Here is a 16,114-nt window from a genome sequence, read left to right on the forward strand (position 1 = left end):
AAGGTGGACTTTTAAAATAACATTATTTCTTACTCTGTCACTATCTGTGTTTAAAGGACAGAAGTTTGACTGATGCCCAAGAAACTTCAGAAGAAATGCAAAAGACTAACAGTGCTATTTCGGTAGGTACAATTTTCAAATTTTCTCTCTCAATCATTTTACTTAATCGTATACCTATTAAAATACAACATTTTAACTGTTTCAGAGTAAGCGCGAAATACTACGTAGATTAAATCAAAATCTTAAAGCTCAAGAAGATGAAAACGGAAAGCAGAGTCACTCTGAAATCGGTGCAATAATTGTTCACGAAGACGCCAAAGAGCAGGAAAAAGAAAAATCGGTTTCATCGGATCGCAAGAAATGGGAGGCTGGAGGCCACCTGGTGATTCCTGTGGATGAATTGGCACTGGACACGTCCTTCTCTGTGACTGAAAGTGCGTATGAGCGTGCTCGTGTCCTGCCTGGTGCGGCCCGGCATGCTTAGAGGGGCTGAGAGAGGCTGGGAGGGTTTCTGTAATAGGTGAAACGTGGAGAAGACAATTCAGCTTTCACATGGCAAGGGTTTTTCCACAACAGTCTGTAGTGTGAGAGCGGGAACTGGCGGCGCACGTTTAAATTGTGTTACTGTACTTTAGGCCTTTCTCCCACGTTAGAGTCACCTGTTAGCAGGGGTAGTTCTTGGTGAGAATCAGAGTAGTGAACTTCAGCAAAGACCCAGGAAGGTCCTGTCAGCATTGAGCAGGGGTGTCGAGAGGGTCTCACGCAGTGATCCCTTTGCGCAGTGATGATTCCTGAGCCGCTGCCCTTTTCTCACGTTGTTCCTGGCGCTGGAGGTGCAGCAGGGAACCAACAGACACACGTGCTCGCAGGGGGCTCACTTTCTAAAGGGCCGGTCTGTCCAAGCTAAGTAAGTACAGTTCTACGTGAGTTTTCTGATGGACCACTTCGGTAGAATTCTTTCTTGTGTTGGAGAAAAGTCCACAGGCCCCACAGCAAGCAGTTCTGTATTGACTCCCACTACCTGCCACACACACTCCTGAGCAGTGAGGACACCACAGTGGGTGAGACGGAGCCCCTCCCTGAGAGCAGAGCACGTGTCAGGGCATTGGTCAGTCGCCAGGAGGTGGTTTCTGGATGGCGTGGCGTGCTGAGGGCTGAGACGCATGAGCTGCCCTGAGCCCAGGACGCTGGGGAGAGCCTGGGACCCTGGGGAGCCGATGCAGCTAGCGCGGACGCGAAGGTGAGAATCCCCGAAGCCTCCGGTGAACGGGCCCAGAGCACGGAGAAGCCGCAGCTGGAGCGGACCGTGCCTGCAGAGGGCTGTGTCCGCGGCCAGGTAGGAAATAGCTTAGGCTTCGCAGGCCGCGGGGACTGTGCTGCCGCTTCTCCACTCCGACACCACTGCGCAGGAGCAGCAGCAGGCACTGTGCAGAGGCGCTCGTTGGGCCGTGTTTCCAGGATGGTTTTTTTTAGGGACACTGTGATTTCATAAAATTGTCTTTATATCTTCTTTCTTCTCTCCAACTTCCCCTTCTCCTTTGCTGTCTAGAGTGTTCATGATTGCTTCCTGGGGCGTTTTTATAACAACTGTCTTAGAATCCTTGTTAGATCACTCTCGCATCTGTGTTACATTACTGTCGGCTGCTAGCAGCCACCTCCCGAGAGAGTTAGGATTTTCCTGGTTCTTCTTACGCTGAGTAATTTTGACTTATACCCTAGACACTCTGAATATTCTCTCACAAGGCTCTGGGTCTTGTTTACATCTGATGGAGAACATTGAGAGTTTTGCAGTCGGCCCAGTTAGAGTCAGGTCCTGAGTTCCCATCTGCCTTCTGTGGCCTGTGCTTTCAGTATTGGCTCCTTTTTCAGAGCCTGGCAGTGCTGCTTTGACTTGTCCGGCTGTGTACCACGTGGTGACTGGTCTGGGACCTGGGTGTTCCTCGGTCTGCTGGCTCAGTTTTCAGTCTTTGATACACAACACAGGATCAGATCCATGTGTGCACAGGAGGTGAGCTCAGGTAATAGCAGTCAACTTCAGGAGGTCGCCTTCTGGAGTTCCTTTGTCTGCACTGTCTCCCCGGTGTTTTCTGTCTCTGGTCCTCTGGTCAGAAAGCTGAGGCTCTGGTTATCTCACTCTGCCCTGTGCTTGGAGCAGGGTGGCCAAGAGCCGGAGGAAACAGCCCTGCTGTCTGGGTACCACGTCTCCACCAAACAGGACGGAAGCGTCCTCTCCCCAGCTTTACGGGCTCTGGGTTCTGATTACCTGTGGCAGCGCGTGGGGGCTGGCAAGGAGGCAGCGGAGGGAAGAACGAGAGATCTCACCCTCTCTCTCTCTCCAGGCGTCAGGGTTCCCCAGCGCGGCCCTTGAGACAGAGTGGAAGGCCCCTCCTAGAGCTTCCTCTGTCTGCAGCCCAGTGCCCTCCCTTGGGTTCCTGACTGGGGAAAACGGGAGGGGGATGGAGTGTACCACGTGCTGGGGGCGCTTTGAGGTTCTGTCTTCTTCGCCCCTCCAGCTGCTGGCTGCTGCTCAGCGTCCCGTGCAGCTGCTCCTGTGCGGGTCCTGGTCCTGAGAACTGTGTCAGTGGGGGCACGGCTGACGCGTGCTTAGTACTCCATCTTCCCAGGAGTCAGAACTCCTGTTATCCTTTAGACGTGTAAATACTAAGAAAAAAAGCATTTATTGTACTTATCCATGTAGTTACCATTCCTGCTGTTCTTAATTTCTTTGTTCAGATTTATGTATCCATGGCATCACCTTCCTTCTTTTAACATTGCTTGCAATGCAGGTGATAGATTCTTTCAACTTTTGTATATTGAAGAGTATTTTTACTTAATTTTATACCTTATTTTTAAATTAATATAGATTTAATTATATTATTTTATAAGGTTTAAATTTTTTCAAATTTAAAAATTGTATACCTTAACTTTTAAAAGATGTCTTCTCTGGGTATAGAGTTCTAGGTTGGCAGTGTCATTTTTGAGTGCTCTAACGATGTTGCTCTGTCGTCCTTTTAATCGCGTTGTTCCCGACAAGAAATCAGATTTACCTTTGTTCTTCTCTCCATAACATGCTGTTGTTCTCTGACTGCTTTTAAGACTTGTGTCTATCACTGGTTTTGAGCAGTTTGACTGTGAAGTGCCTTACCACAGTTTTCTTCATGTTTCTTTTCCTTGGGGTTCACTGAGCATCTTGGGTCTGTGGTTTATCATTTTCTTCAGATTGGAAACATCTTTTCCAATATTTCTTCAGGTATTTTCCTGTCCTGCCTCCTGGTCCTCTGGGGGCTGCAGCCTCACGTGTATCAAGTTGTCCCATAGTTCACTGATGTGCTTTTCATTGTTTAAGATTCTGTTGTTTCCTGTGCCTTTCGTTCTGGATAGTTTCAAATTCACTTACTTTTTTCTGCATTGCCTAATCTAGTATTAATCCCATCCAATGTATTTTTCATCTCAGTATTGTGGGTTTCATCTCTAGAAGTTCGATTTGGGTTTAAGTATCTGCCATGTCTGTACTAAACGTTTTGATCATATGGAATACAGTTACAAAAACTTTATTAGTGTGCTTGTGTGAGAATACTAATGTCTGTCTCCATTCTGAGTCCATTTTCATTGGTTAATTTTTCTCCTTATTGTGGGTCACATTCTTCTGCTTCTTTGCATGATTGGCAGTTTTTGATTGGATGCCAGACATTGTGAATTTTACCTTGATGGGTGCCAGGATATTTGGGTTTCTGTAATTATTCTGGAGCTTTGTTCTGGAATGCAGTTAAGTTAGTTGGGCTCAGTTTGATTCGTTTATGTCTGTTTTTAAGATTTGTTAGGTGAGATCAGGGCCACATTTAACTCGAGTGCAAATTATTCCTAGCACAGAGGGAAAGCCCTCTGAGTGTCCAGTCACCACGAATTATGATATTTTCCAGTCTGGCTGCTGGGAACAAGCAGTGTTTCACGTCCTGTATTCCCTGTAGTCTCTCGGGTGGTTCTTTTCCTACCTGAGGTCGTTTCTTCACACATTGCTCCCTTCAGTGCTCTGCTGAATACTCAAGGCTACCTTCTGGAAGTCTCTGGACTTCTTTTTCTTCTGCCTTAGTCTCCCAAGGGTCAGTCCCAGCTCTGTCGCCAGAACTCAGGGAGTCTGCTGGGCTCTGCCTGGGTCCCCCTCCCTGAGCTGCAGCTGGAAACTCCCAAGGCAGCAGGAGGGGCCGTCATAGGAGTTGTCTTGTTTGTTTCTCTTCTCCCAGGATCCATGTTCTTACCTCTTCTTATCTTACTTCTTGTCCAGTGTCTTGAGACTGATGTTTTATATATTTTGTCCAGTTGTTTTGGTTATCCAGGCAATAGCATAACTCTGGTCACCCTGTTCTATCTTACTGGGAGTGGACGTACTTGAGACCAGTTTTTAGAGGCTGTTGCACTCATCTAGACAAAAACTGAAGACCTTAACTGAGAGATAATAAAAGCGGACATATGTAAGAGACTCTCGAGGACAGACTTGTAAGGGCTTCAAGGGAAACTCTTCTACAGGTTTGTCAGGGCAAGAACTTTGATAAGCAGATGAGGAAGCATCAGAGTTAGGAAAACTGAGAGTGTGGTATAGATTTACAAGAAAAATAGACAGCAGCAAGACAAGGGCTAGAATATCTGCACTGAGTTTGTCGGTAGATGCATGGTGACCTTGATGAAAGCAGCGTTGCTACAGGGCTAGGGGCAGAAACAGAATCCAGGGATTAAGGAGCGCATGGCAACTGAGGAAGGAGCCTCTTCCAGAAGCTAAGCTGTGAGGAGAAGAGAGATGAGGGTGGTGCCGGGTGGTGGAACCTTACGGAAAAGAGCCTTGAGGATAAAAGTGCATCCCCGCACCCATTTTAGTACCTGCCTGACCTCGGTCGCAGTGCACATTGGAACCCAGCGTCCCTTCCGGTGCCTGCGCCGGTGCCCCGTGGCCCCCCTGCCTCTCGCTCTGTCCCTTCTGCCTTTGTGAGGCTCCTTTCCCGCCGCTGGCGCCCAGCTGCTCTTTGTACTTCACAGCCCTCCTCCCCTCTCCTCTTTCCCAAGCCCTTTGCACGGCGGCCTCCGTTACTTCATTCGGACCCATTTCTGAAGCCCTCCTTGTAGCAGAGCTCTTCACAGTATTGTCTGTGTACAGCTGGGTGCTGGCTCCAGACTTTTCCCCCACCCCCTTCACCCCTTTTCCCACCCACCCCCTTTAGATTGCTTTGGCACCTTTATCCAACACCGTGTGGCTGTAAGTTATGGGTTGGTTCTGGGTTCTTTACCCTTCTTAACTGTCCTTTTAAAAATTGTTCCTTTTTGGTAATCATTTTCCCTGAACAAAACTGAAATCACCTGCTAATCTGCAGATATTTAGTTTCATGGACTAGTACACAAAAATTTGTATCAACATGTATTTGGTCACCTTTGAAAGTTTATATGACTTACACTCTATAATAATATCCTGTCTGTTACTGCTAGGTGCCTATATGCTTCATGTATTATTATCAAATGTTCTAAAGACTCAAACTTCAGTAGGTCCTTTTCTGGCTTTTGCTTTGCTAAATTTTAGTAAAAAGGTTTACCCCAAATTATTATTGTCAAAAAGAAAGTGTCAGTGGCCTACATACGATAAATAAGGTAAAACAAATTTTCTTAAAAATACTTTTCTCTACTTTTAATCCATATGCACATTTATTTTAGGATTTTTTTTCCTATTCTCTTCAGTGAAATTTATAGAAGCAAAATATTAATTTATATTTTATCTATTTATGTACTACCCCAAGTTATTCTTAATTATCTTAGGTTTTAAAAAATTTTTTTCTCAAATAAAAACTTTACAGAAACATAATTTATGTTTTTCTCCATTTTTATATTCCCTAAAACTAGAGTTTAATTCATAAGTGTTTTAAAAGGCAACTTTAGATATATTTATTAGTAGTAGTATTAGTTGCTTTTGGTTTTTTTTTTTCTATCATTTATTATTCATTCCCTGAAAGTCCTTTTTTTGGGTTTTGTTTTGTTTTTTTATGTTGATGACTATTTATTATTTTTTTAATTTAATTTTTATTTTATATTGGAATATAGTTGATTTACAATGTTCTATTAGTTTCAGGTGTACAGCTAAGTGAATCAGTTGTACATATGCTTATATCCACTTTTTTTAAGATTCTTTTCCTATATGGGTCTTTACAGAATATTGAGTAGAGTTCCCTGTGCTGTACAGTAGGCCCTTGTTGTTTACCTATTTTATATATAGTAGTGTGTTTATGTTACTCCCAAACTACTAATATATCCCTCCCCCCCATCTTTCCCTTTTGGTAACCATAAGTTTGTTTTTGAAGTCTGTAAGTCTGTTTCTGTTTTGTAAATAAGTTCATTTGTACCATTGTTTTAGGTTCCACATGTAAGTGATATCATGTGATATTTGTCTTTCTCTGTCTGACTTCACTTAGTTCGATAATCTCTAGGTCCATTTTTAAGCACCATCGTTATATTCTCTATGTGATGTAACCCTTTTTTCCTGTGAAGCACTCAGTTGGATAGAAGATCTTAAATCTGCCTTAAGATTTTTTTTTTTATCTTTTTCTTCTAGAACGTACAGTGGGAGAGGTTATTAAATTAGATCCTGGTGGATCTCCAAGAAAAGTCTGGGGGAAGAGTCCTATAGATTCTGTTCTAAAGGTACTTGGAGAAGCTGAACTACAACTTCAGACAGAACTATTGGAAAATACAACTATTAGAAGTGGTAAGCAGAGAAACTAGTTGTTTTTCTATACTAGAAATAATATTAAAAATGGAATTGTATTTTTAAAGATGTGTCTATTTTAAATGGTTTGCAATAGACTACCTTTTGTTATAATAATTTTCTAGTTAGCTGGAGAATGGTTGCATTTTCTGGGGAGTTGTCTCAAATGGTAGTCTTGAGTTTTGATCTGAAGTAACCTGGGTGGGATCTAAAAATAAAGGAAGAGGAAATGTATATGGGAGAGGGGGAGCCGGAAAAATAGAGCAGTCAGAATGCTGTTTGACATGAAGAAAGATGGAGTAGCAGTGCGTTGAGATGAGTGGTGTATGTTTAATGGGGATTCAGGAGTCGAGTGGACTGAAGGACTAAAAGATATTGTCGTAGGTACGGCAGGCGTTATGCTAGGCCTGGGGGGATGAGTTGCTGTGAGGCAAGAGGAACACGCTTGTGGTCCATGAGTGTGGTGGGTCTCAGTGTTACAGCTACGCAGAGGAGAGTGCTCCTGTTATCAAACAAGTGTTTTAGGAGTTAACAGCTTATTCAAACCAAGAGGGAGTCGAAGGTGGAAGTTGTGTCAAGGCTTGAATGTGTGTGTATTTCACTTCTCTGTGGGTTTATGCTCACTCCCACCCTCACTTTCTTTTTATCTGCCTCTCCTTAAAGCTTGGAGTGAAACTTATATCCAAAACTGACAGAAGAATAACCTGGGAGGTGAAGCTACTCACATTGTGTAAAAAGGAATTAGTCAGATGCTGACAATTAGCTACAGAAATGAACCTACATACTTATTACAGAAGTAGCAAAAGTAGGTTGTTCTTTCCTTATTAAGAGTGAGCCTTCCAACCACTAATCATTATAGCATTTCTTTAATATTAAAGGGAAAAAAAACAATTTGAACAAAGTATATAAAATCATTTGTTTGAAAAAAGGACAAGTACATGAGTGTGTATATTTGTGATCAGTTTGTTCACACTCTTGGGTCTGGAAGTTGTGCTGTTGATGCCAAATAACAATCACAACCAAAAATACAGTAGTAGTAACAAATTCCTACACCTCAGTCTGAGCCTGTTCTCAAATGCTCCAGGCGTTATTTAGAAAGAAGTACCTCCAGGCTAAAACATTTCAAAAATAATAAAAATTTCAGATTATTTGGTAGTCTAAACGTCCTAAATATGTTCAGTCCCATTAGAACTATTACATTTAAATTCAGATTCCTCTTATGTAAAATTTTTATTGCTTAAATAAATGTAATAATGGTCTATGGTAAGAGTTAGGCAGTGTGAAAGCAAGACTTTCCTTCTCCATATAAATAGTCCATCTACGTAGAATTGGAACTGAATATTTTTTTATGATTTGTCTTTTTAAAAAATCATATTTACCAACTATTGAATACTTATTACCTGTGCATACTATTATGTGTTTGGTGGTAAAGCTACAAAGCGTAAAAGATGGTCGTTGCTCTCAGAAGGCAGACACAAATCATAACAAATAAAGGGTAATATTTCATGAAAAGGGCAAGAATAGAAGTACCCACAAAATTAAGAGGTAGTGCAGAGATGTTTATGTAATTGACTTTATCTGTGAGAGTGGAAGGCTTCCAGGCGCTGTCATCTGCCGTCTTTAAAATTTTTCTTCTAACTACATTTACCTACAAGAATATGCTCTGTGCTGAGATTTTAAGACAGAGAAGTTGTACCTGTTAGCATCACGGAGATCACATGTGGCAGAGTGTGTGTCAGAGGTGTCGCCTATGAGACGGTGTGGGCCCACAGCTGAGGAGGCTCTGGGTTATCAGTACTGTCCTGTGTCATTGATGGTGCTGGGCTTTTTGGGTCAGGGAAAGCCACAGAGAGAGCAGGTGCTTTTGAGCTGGGCCAAAGATACAAAAGAGCCCACTGGGTAGTTAGGGGAGAGGACGAAATTCTAGGCAATTTGCAAAGATGCAAAGGTTTTGTTAACGTGTGTGAGAGCCATCTTCATGTCGTGGAAAGAAAGTTCTGGTTTCATCACTTGCCAGCAACCATGGGGCAAATTCCTCTGACTTTGACTTCCAGGTGCTCGGTGTGTAGAGTGGAAACACTGCCATTCAGGACTGTTTTGTGGATTAAATGACAAACAGGATGGACTTGTGTTGTCTTTAGTCTTCCAGTCCTTATGTCAATGTCTGTTTTCATCATTTTGATTGTTGAAGCTCTTTTGCGATAGATTCCTTGGGAGGAGCTCATGTGAACAATGCAGCCAAAGATTTTGCATGTTCATAAGTTTGTGTGAAGACTTTCTTCTTGAAGGTAGGTTTCGCTAAATGTAAATCCTTGACTTACATTTCCTTTCCTTGAATGTCTTTACTGGATAACAGTATAGTATTGTGACATAAGGCATAGCTGTCAGGAAGTCTGGTGACAATCTTACTTTCTTTTCCTTTTAAATAAATGACTTGGTCTTTTTGTTTGGATACTCAAAGGATATCTTTTTCCTTAAAATCCAACTTCTTAAAATATATTTTGTTGTTGGTTTTTTGTTTTTGTTTTTTTAGTACATGGTTGGTTGGTTTGTTTCTTTTCATAGACTTTTGTTTTAGCGTATTTTGGGGTTCACAGCAAAATTCAGCAGCAAGTACAGAGAGTTCCCATATCCCCCCTTCTTCCACATATGCAGAGCCTCCCTAACCATCACTCCCCACCAAGAGTGGTGCATGTGTTACACTTGATGAATCGACACCGACACGTTATTATCACCCTAATCCATAGTGTACCTTAGGGGTTTAGTCTTGCTGTTGTACTTTCTGTGGAGTTTGACAAATATTTACTGACCTTTATCCGCCGTTTCAGTATCATACAGAATAGTTTCCTGCCCTAAAAAATCCCTGTGTTCTACCTGACTATCCCTTCCTTCTCCCAACCTCCTAGCAACCATTGATCATTATTCTGTCTCCATAGTTCTGCCTTTTCCAGAATGTCATATGGTTGGAATCACACAGTGTGTAGCCTTTTCAGACTGACTTCTGTCACTTAGCAGTATGCATTTAAGTTTTCTCCATGCCTTTTCCTGACTTGACAGCTCATTTCTTTTTAGTGCTGAATAATATTCCATTGTATAGATATACCACAGTTTGTCAATAAAGGTTATTTAATAGGTTGTTCACCTATTGAAGAATATCTTGGTTGTTTCCAGGTTTTGGCAATTATGAATAAAACTGCTGTAAACATCTGTGTTCAGGTTTCTGTGTAGACATAAGATTCCAACTCATCCTGAGTATATGCCAGGGAGCCCAATTGTGATTGTATGGAGTAAGAGTATATTTAGCTGTGTAAGAAACCACCAAACTGTCTTCCAAAGTGGCTGTGCCATTTTGCGTTCCCACCCATGTGGACTGAGAGTTCCTGTTGCTCCACATCGTTCAGCAGCATTTGTTGTTGTCACTGCTGTGGGTTTTAGCCACCATAGTAGGTGTGCAGTGGTGTTACCTTGTTTTAATTTGCAGCTCCCTTATAGCATACGATGTGGAACATTTTTTCATAGGCTTCATTGCCTTTTGTATCTTCTTTGGTGAGGTGTCTGTTCAGATCTTTGGTGCATTTTTTAATTCGGTTTGTTTTTGTTTGGGTTTGATTTTTTAAATTCTTTTTGGTAACTAAGGTGATGGATTTTTTTTAATATAAATTTATTTATGTACTTATTTATTTTTGGCTCTGTTGGGTCTTTGTTGCTGCACGCAGGCTTTCTCTTGTTGTGGCGAGTGGGGGCTACCCTTCATTGTGGTGGGTGGGCTTCTTATTGCAGTGGCTTCTCTTGTTGCAGAGCTTGGGCTCTAGGCATGTGGGCTTCAGTAGTTGTGGCTCACAGGCTCTAGAGCACAGGCTCAGCAGTTGTGGCACACAGGCTTGGTTGCTCCGTGGCATGTGGGATCCTCCTGGACCAGGGCTCAAACCTATGTCCCCTGCACTGGCAGGTGGATTCCCAACCACTGCACCACCAGGGAAGTCCTGGGTTGTTTTCTTATTTTTGTTCTGAGAGTTTTTTATGTATTTTGATTAACAGTCCTTTGTTTTTATTTCATTTGTAAATACATTCTCCCAGTCTGTGGCTTGTCTTCTCATTCTTCTGACAATGTCTTTCACAGCAAAAGTTTTTTAAGATAAATGAAATTAGCTTATTAAATGTCTTTCATGGATTATGCCTTTGATGTTGTATCTAAAAAGTCATTGCCAAACCCAAGGTCACCTGGATTTTCTCCTATGTTATCTTCTAGGAGTTTTATAGTTTTGAGTTTTACATTTAGGTCTGTAATCAATTGTGAGTTAATATTTGTGAAAAGTGTAAAGTTGTTTATTTGCCTGTGGATGTCCAGCTGTTTCAGCACTGTTTGTTGCTAAGACGACTGTCCTTTCTCCTTTGAATTGCCTTTGCTCCTTTGTTAGATGTTAGTTGACTATACTTCTGGGCTCTCTGCTTGTTCCATTGATTTGTTTGCTGTTCTTTCATTAGTATCACACTATCTTGATTACTGTAGCTTTTAGTAAGTCTTGAAGTTGGGAAGTGTTACTTCTCCAGCTTTGTTTTTCTCCTTCAATGCTGTGTTGACTAATCTGGATTTTTGCATCTTTATGTAAACTTCAGAATCAGTTGGTCGATATCCACATAATAACTTGCTGGGATTTTAATTGCAATTGCATTGAATCCATATATCAAGTCAGGAGGAACTGGCATCTTGACAGTATTGAGTCTTCCTATCCATGAACATGGAATATGTCTTCATTTGCTTAGTTATTCTTTGATCTTTTTCATTAGAGTTTTGTAGTTTTCTTCATCATGGTATGTTTTTTAATATGTAGTTTCCAGTCTTTTTTAGGAAAGTATTCTTGAATTATAGTTTTTTGAGTTCTTTATTCTGTTCCTTAAGTCTACTTCAGGGACTTCTAGGTATATTTTGGATTTTTTTTTTTTTTTTTTTTTGCGGTACGCGGGCCTCTCACTGTTGTGGCCTCTCCCGTTGCAGAGCACAGGCTCCGGACGCGCAGGCTCAGCGGCCATGGCTCATGGGCCCAGCCGCTCCGCGGCATGTGGGATCTTCCCGGACCGGGGCACGAACCCGTGTCCCCTGCATCGGCAGGCAGACTCTCAACCACTGTGCCACCAGGGAAGCTCTTCTTGAATCCTTTTTGTCAATTATTTTCTTTAATTAAATTTTTTTTCTCCTATTTACCTTATATATCTCTTAAGAAATTGTGTGTTTTGCTTATATGATCTTGTATTTTTTCTAGAATCTTTATTTTTCAGATTTTTTTCCTTCTTTTCTAATCTTTTCCTGAGCTCTATCAACTGCCTCATTTCAGATTCTTTTCTCACTGTAATTGTATTATATTGCAATTTATATATTTTTGTTGTTCTCTTATATCTTCTACCATGTTCCTAGTTTTTCTACTTGATTTTTGAGTAGTAGGTTATAATTTTAATTTGTCTCATGGATTTTTATTATCTCTGGCCCTCAGAGGACACTTGGCATTGTCTGGAGACTTTTTGGTTGTCACTGATAAGGTTACTACAGGTATCTAGAGGCCACACAGAGTGCATATTGTAACAGGTGTTCTCCCAAAACAAAGAATCATCTGACCCAATAGTGCCAAAGTTGGGAAACACATCTATGAGGACATTATTCTACTTCTTCTAACTTTTTTTAAAAATAATTAATTAATTAATTTGGTTGCACGGGCTCTTAGTTGCGGCAGGCCGGCTCCTTAGTTGTAGCTCCAGGGCTCCTTAGTTGCGGCATGTGAACTCTTAGTTGCGGCATGCATGTGGGATCTAGTTCCCTGACCAGGGATCGAACCCTGGTCCCCTGCATTGGGAGCACAGAGCCTTATCCACTGTGCCACCAGAGAAGTCCTCCTATTCTACTTCTTATTCTTTTTTTTTTCTGACAGTAACTTTGTATAGAATTTAACAGTGATCGTTTTATGTTACTTATTTTCATGTGAAATTAGATTTGCTAAAATTTTAGGAAGGAAGAGTGGGTAAAAGTAGCTTTTCTAACTTCATAACTTGAGCTTCCTCTTCTGTTATTTTTATGACATGTTTAAAAACCATGGCCTCGTAGAGTCTGAGCTCTTCTGTCTTTGCTCCTTTCCCCCTCTTTTCTCTGTCCTTTGTTTCTGTTATCCCTGCACAGAAATTGGCCCATTGTGCTTGCCTGTGAATACTTGCTGGCTTTTGGGGGTTCTCCTGATCTGGGGTCTATCGGGTGCCCCATTGTTTCCCTCTGCTTTCATTTGCACAGATGCTATTGCCACCTGAGTCTGGAGCTGACTGTGATTTGTCCCTGTTCACATGTGTTTTGGGGGTTGTGAGGTCACCTAGATTTGCTTTAGATGTTATTTGTGGGTGTTTGGTTCTCTTGGTTTTGTCTGTTTTGTGGAGGGGTTCAGGGAAATAAAAAATAAAACAAAAAAAACTATGTTCTTTGCTATCTTGCCAGAATTTCTCTATTTGGCTTTAAATATATATATATATATATGTATTTTTTTTAATATCTTTATTGGAGTATAATTGCTTTACAATGGTGTGCTAGTTTCTGCTTTGTAACAAAGTGAATCAGTTATACATATACATATGTTCCCATATCTCTTTGGCTTTAAATATTTAAGCCATGGAGGATGTTCTCTAAAACTTTTTGTTGAATTTGACTATTCTTCCCTTCTTAACATGTAACACCTGTACTCTCTACCCAAGAAAATAATTCATGAGGGAAGTTTGCCTATAATTTTCCTTTTTTGTAAAGTGCTTATAGTGGTTTGGAATTAAGGTTTTCCTGACTTATGAAATAAGGTGGGAAATGTCAACTGAAAAAAAAAAAAACACACAACCGAAAAGTTGAGAATTATGTTTTATTTGGTGAACCAAACTGAGGACTTAAACCCAGGACACAGCATTTCAGACAGCTCCGAGGGGCTGCTCCAAAGAGGTAATGGAGGAACTAGGATATATAGGGATTTTTGCAACAAACACCAGGTAGTCAGAACTTCAAAAGATTGCTGTTAATTCGAGAAAACCAGACATCTCAAGTTAAGGAATTAATAAGCACTCTTCTATGTATGGGAGGATGCAAGAGTCTGGGCTCACTGAAATAATTATTTTTGATATTTTCCTTTAGATATGCACCTCAGCTGTGTGGGGCCAGAATCCTGTGTTTTCTCATGCTGAGTCCCCTCAGGGTGCACCATTGGGGAGGGGGGCGGAGGGGGATGGGGAGTGGCTGCAGCAGTGACTTTTTGATGGGGGGAGTATCCTGTTTCTATCCTGAGTCTCCTCAGGGCTCACCTTTGGGGCAGCTGTAATGTGATGGCTTACTTTGTTTATCGATATGGCAGGCAGCATTTATTATTGACAGAAACATTCCCATTTTGACTATATTCTGGAAAACTTTGTGAAAGATTAGTATTATTTTTTCCTTAAGTATTTGGAAGAATTCACCTGTGAAGCCATCTGGACTTGGTGTTTTCTCTGTGGGAAGATTTAAATCATAAACTTAATTTATGTTGTGATTTCTTTTGTGTCTGTGGACCATTTGCAAGTGTTTTGCATTTAATTTCCTAACATTTGGGGGTTTTTCTAGTCATCTTTCTGTTGTTGCTTTGTAGCCTGTGTTGTGGTTACAGAACATCATAGTGTACATGATTTCAGTCCTTTGAAATGTTTGGTACTTGCTTTCTTGCCCAACTTATGGTCTATTTTGTAAATGTTTCATATGCATTTGAAAGGAATATGTATTTCACAGTTACTGTATTTATGTATGTATTGGGTTGGCCAAAAATTGCCTTTGGTTCGTACATAAAAATGAAAGACACATTTTTCATTTTCGCCAAGAGTTTTATTGAACAACCTATTCACCCTTTTGTTCCATTACCTTCTGCCGTTTTTCAGGCAACTTCATAATTCCATGTTCCCAAAACTTTTTATCTTTTGAGCAAAGGACTGTTCCAGGTGCCTTTTACAGTTTTCCAGGGAATTGAAATTTTTTTCATTATGAGAATTCTGTAAAGACCGAAATAAATGTAAATCCGAAGGTGCAGTGCCTGGTGAATATGGTGGATGAATGAGAACTTCCCAACCAAGCTGTAACAGTTTTTGCCTGGTCATCAAAGAAACATGCGGTCTTGCATTATCCTGATGGAAGATTGTGTGTTTTCTGTTGATGAATTCTGGGCGCTTTTTGTTGAGTGCTGCTTTCAGTTGGTCTAATTGGGAGCAGTACTTGTTGGAATTATTCATTTGGTTTTCTGGAAGGATCTCATAATAGAGGACTCCCTTCCAATCCCACCGTATACACAACATCAACTTCTTTGGATGAAGACCAGCCTTTGGTGTGGTTGGTGGTGGTTCATTTCACTTGCCCCACGATATCTTCTGTTCCACATTATTGTACAGTATCCACTTGTCATTGCCCGTCACAATTTGTTTTAAAAACGGAACATTTTCATTACATTTAAGTAGAGAATCACATGCGGAAGTATGGTCAAGAAGGCTTTTTTTAGCTTAACTTACATGGAACCCAAACATCAAAGCAGTTCACATAACCAAGCTGGTGCAAATGATTTTCAGTGCTTGATTTGTATATTTTGAGTATGTCTGCTATCTCCCACATGGTATAACGTTGATTGTTCTCACTTAATGTCTGGATTTGATCGCTGTCAACTTCAACTGGGCTACCCGACCGTGGAGCATGGTCCAGCGAGAAATCTCCAGGACGAAACTTCTCAAACCACTTTTGACACATTCGATCAGTCACAGCACCTTCTCCATACACTGCACAAATCTTTTTTTGCATTTCAGTTGAGTTTTTACCTTTCTTGAAATAATAAAGCCTAACATGCTGAAAATGTTGCTTTTTTTCCTTCCATCTTGAATATTAAAATTGCTACACAAAAATTCACCAATTTGTTAAGTCTATTTTTATTTTTTATTTTATTTATTTATTTTTTTGCTTGAGTAATGCTTGTGGAGTTGAATTTTTTTAACATCTTTATTGGAGTATAATTGCTTTACAATGTTGTGTTAGTTTCTGCTGTATAACAAAGTAAATCAGCTATATGTATACATATATCCCCATATCCCCTCCCTCATGAGCCTCTCTCCCATCCTCCCTATCCCACCCCTCTAGGTGGACACAAAGCACTGAGCTGATCTCCCTATGCTATGCAGCTGCTTCCCACTAGCAATCTATTTTACATTTGGTAGTGTATATATGTCCATGCCACTCTCTCACTTCGTCCCAGCTTACCCTTCCCCCTCCCCATGTCCTCAAGTCCACTCTCTACATCTGCGTCTTTATTCCTGTCCTGCCCCTAGGTTCTTTTTTTTTTTTTTTTTTTTTTTTTTTTT

The 16,114-nt window shown here is 41.0% G+C and overlaps 1 protein-coding gene across 6 annotated transcripts in view; it reads left to right on the plus strand.

Annotated features, from left to right (window-relative positions):
• Positions 1 to 16,114, plus strand: part of NEK1 (NIMA related kinase 1) — a 213,219-nt gene that overhangs the window by 148,324 nt on the left and 48,781 nt on the right. For all 6 annotated transcript variants that reach the window (XM_027096525.1, XM_027096520.1, XM_027096521.1 and 3 more), the window contains 3 exons: positions 57 to 122; positions 206 to 434; positions 6,587 to 6,739. In XM_027096525.1, the coding sequence (XP_026952326.1) occupies positions 57 to 122; positions 206 to 434; positions 6,587 to 6,739 (448 nt within the window). The remainder of the gene's footprint in view (positions 1 to 56; positions 123 to 205; positions 435 to 6,586; positions 6,740 to 16,114) is intronic.

The sequence above is a fragment of the Aethalodelphis obliquidens genome, unplaced genomic scaffold (assembly GCF_003676395.1).
Source record: "Aethalodelphis obliquidens isolate GAN/ISIS:26980383/991018 unplaced genomic scaffold, ASM367639v1 scaffold103, whole genome shotgun sequence".
Classification (NCBI taxonomy): Eukaryota; Metazoa; Chordata; class Mammalia; order Artiodactyla; family Delphinidae; genus Aethalodelphis; species Aethalodelphis obliquidens.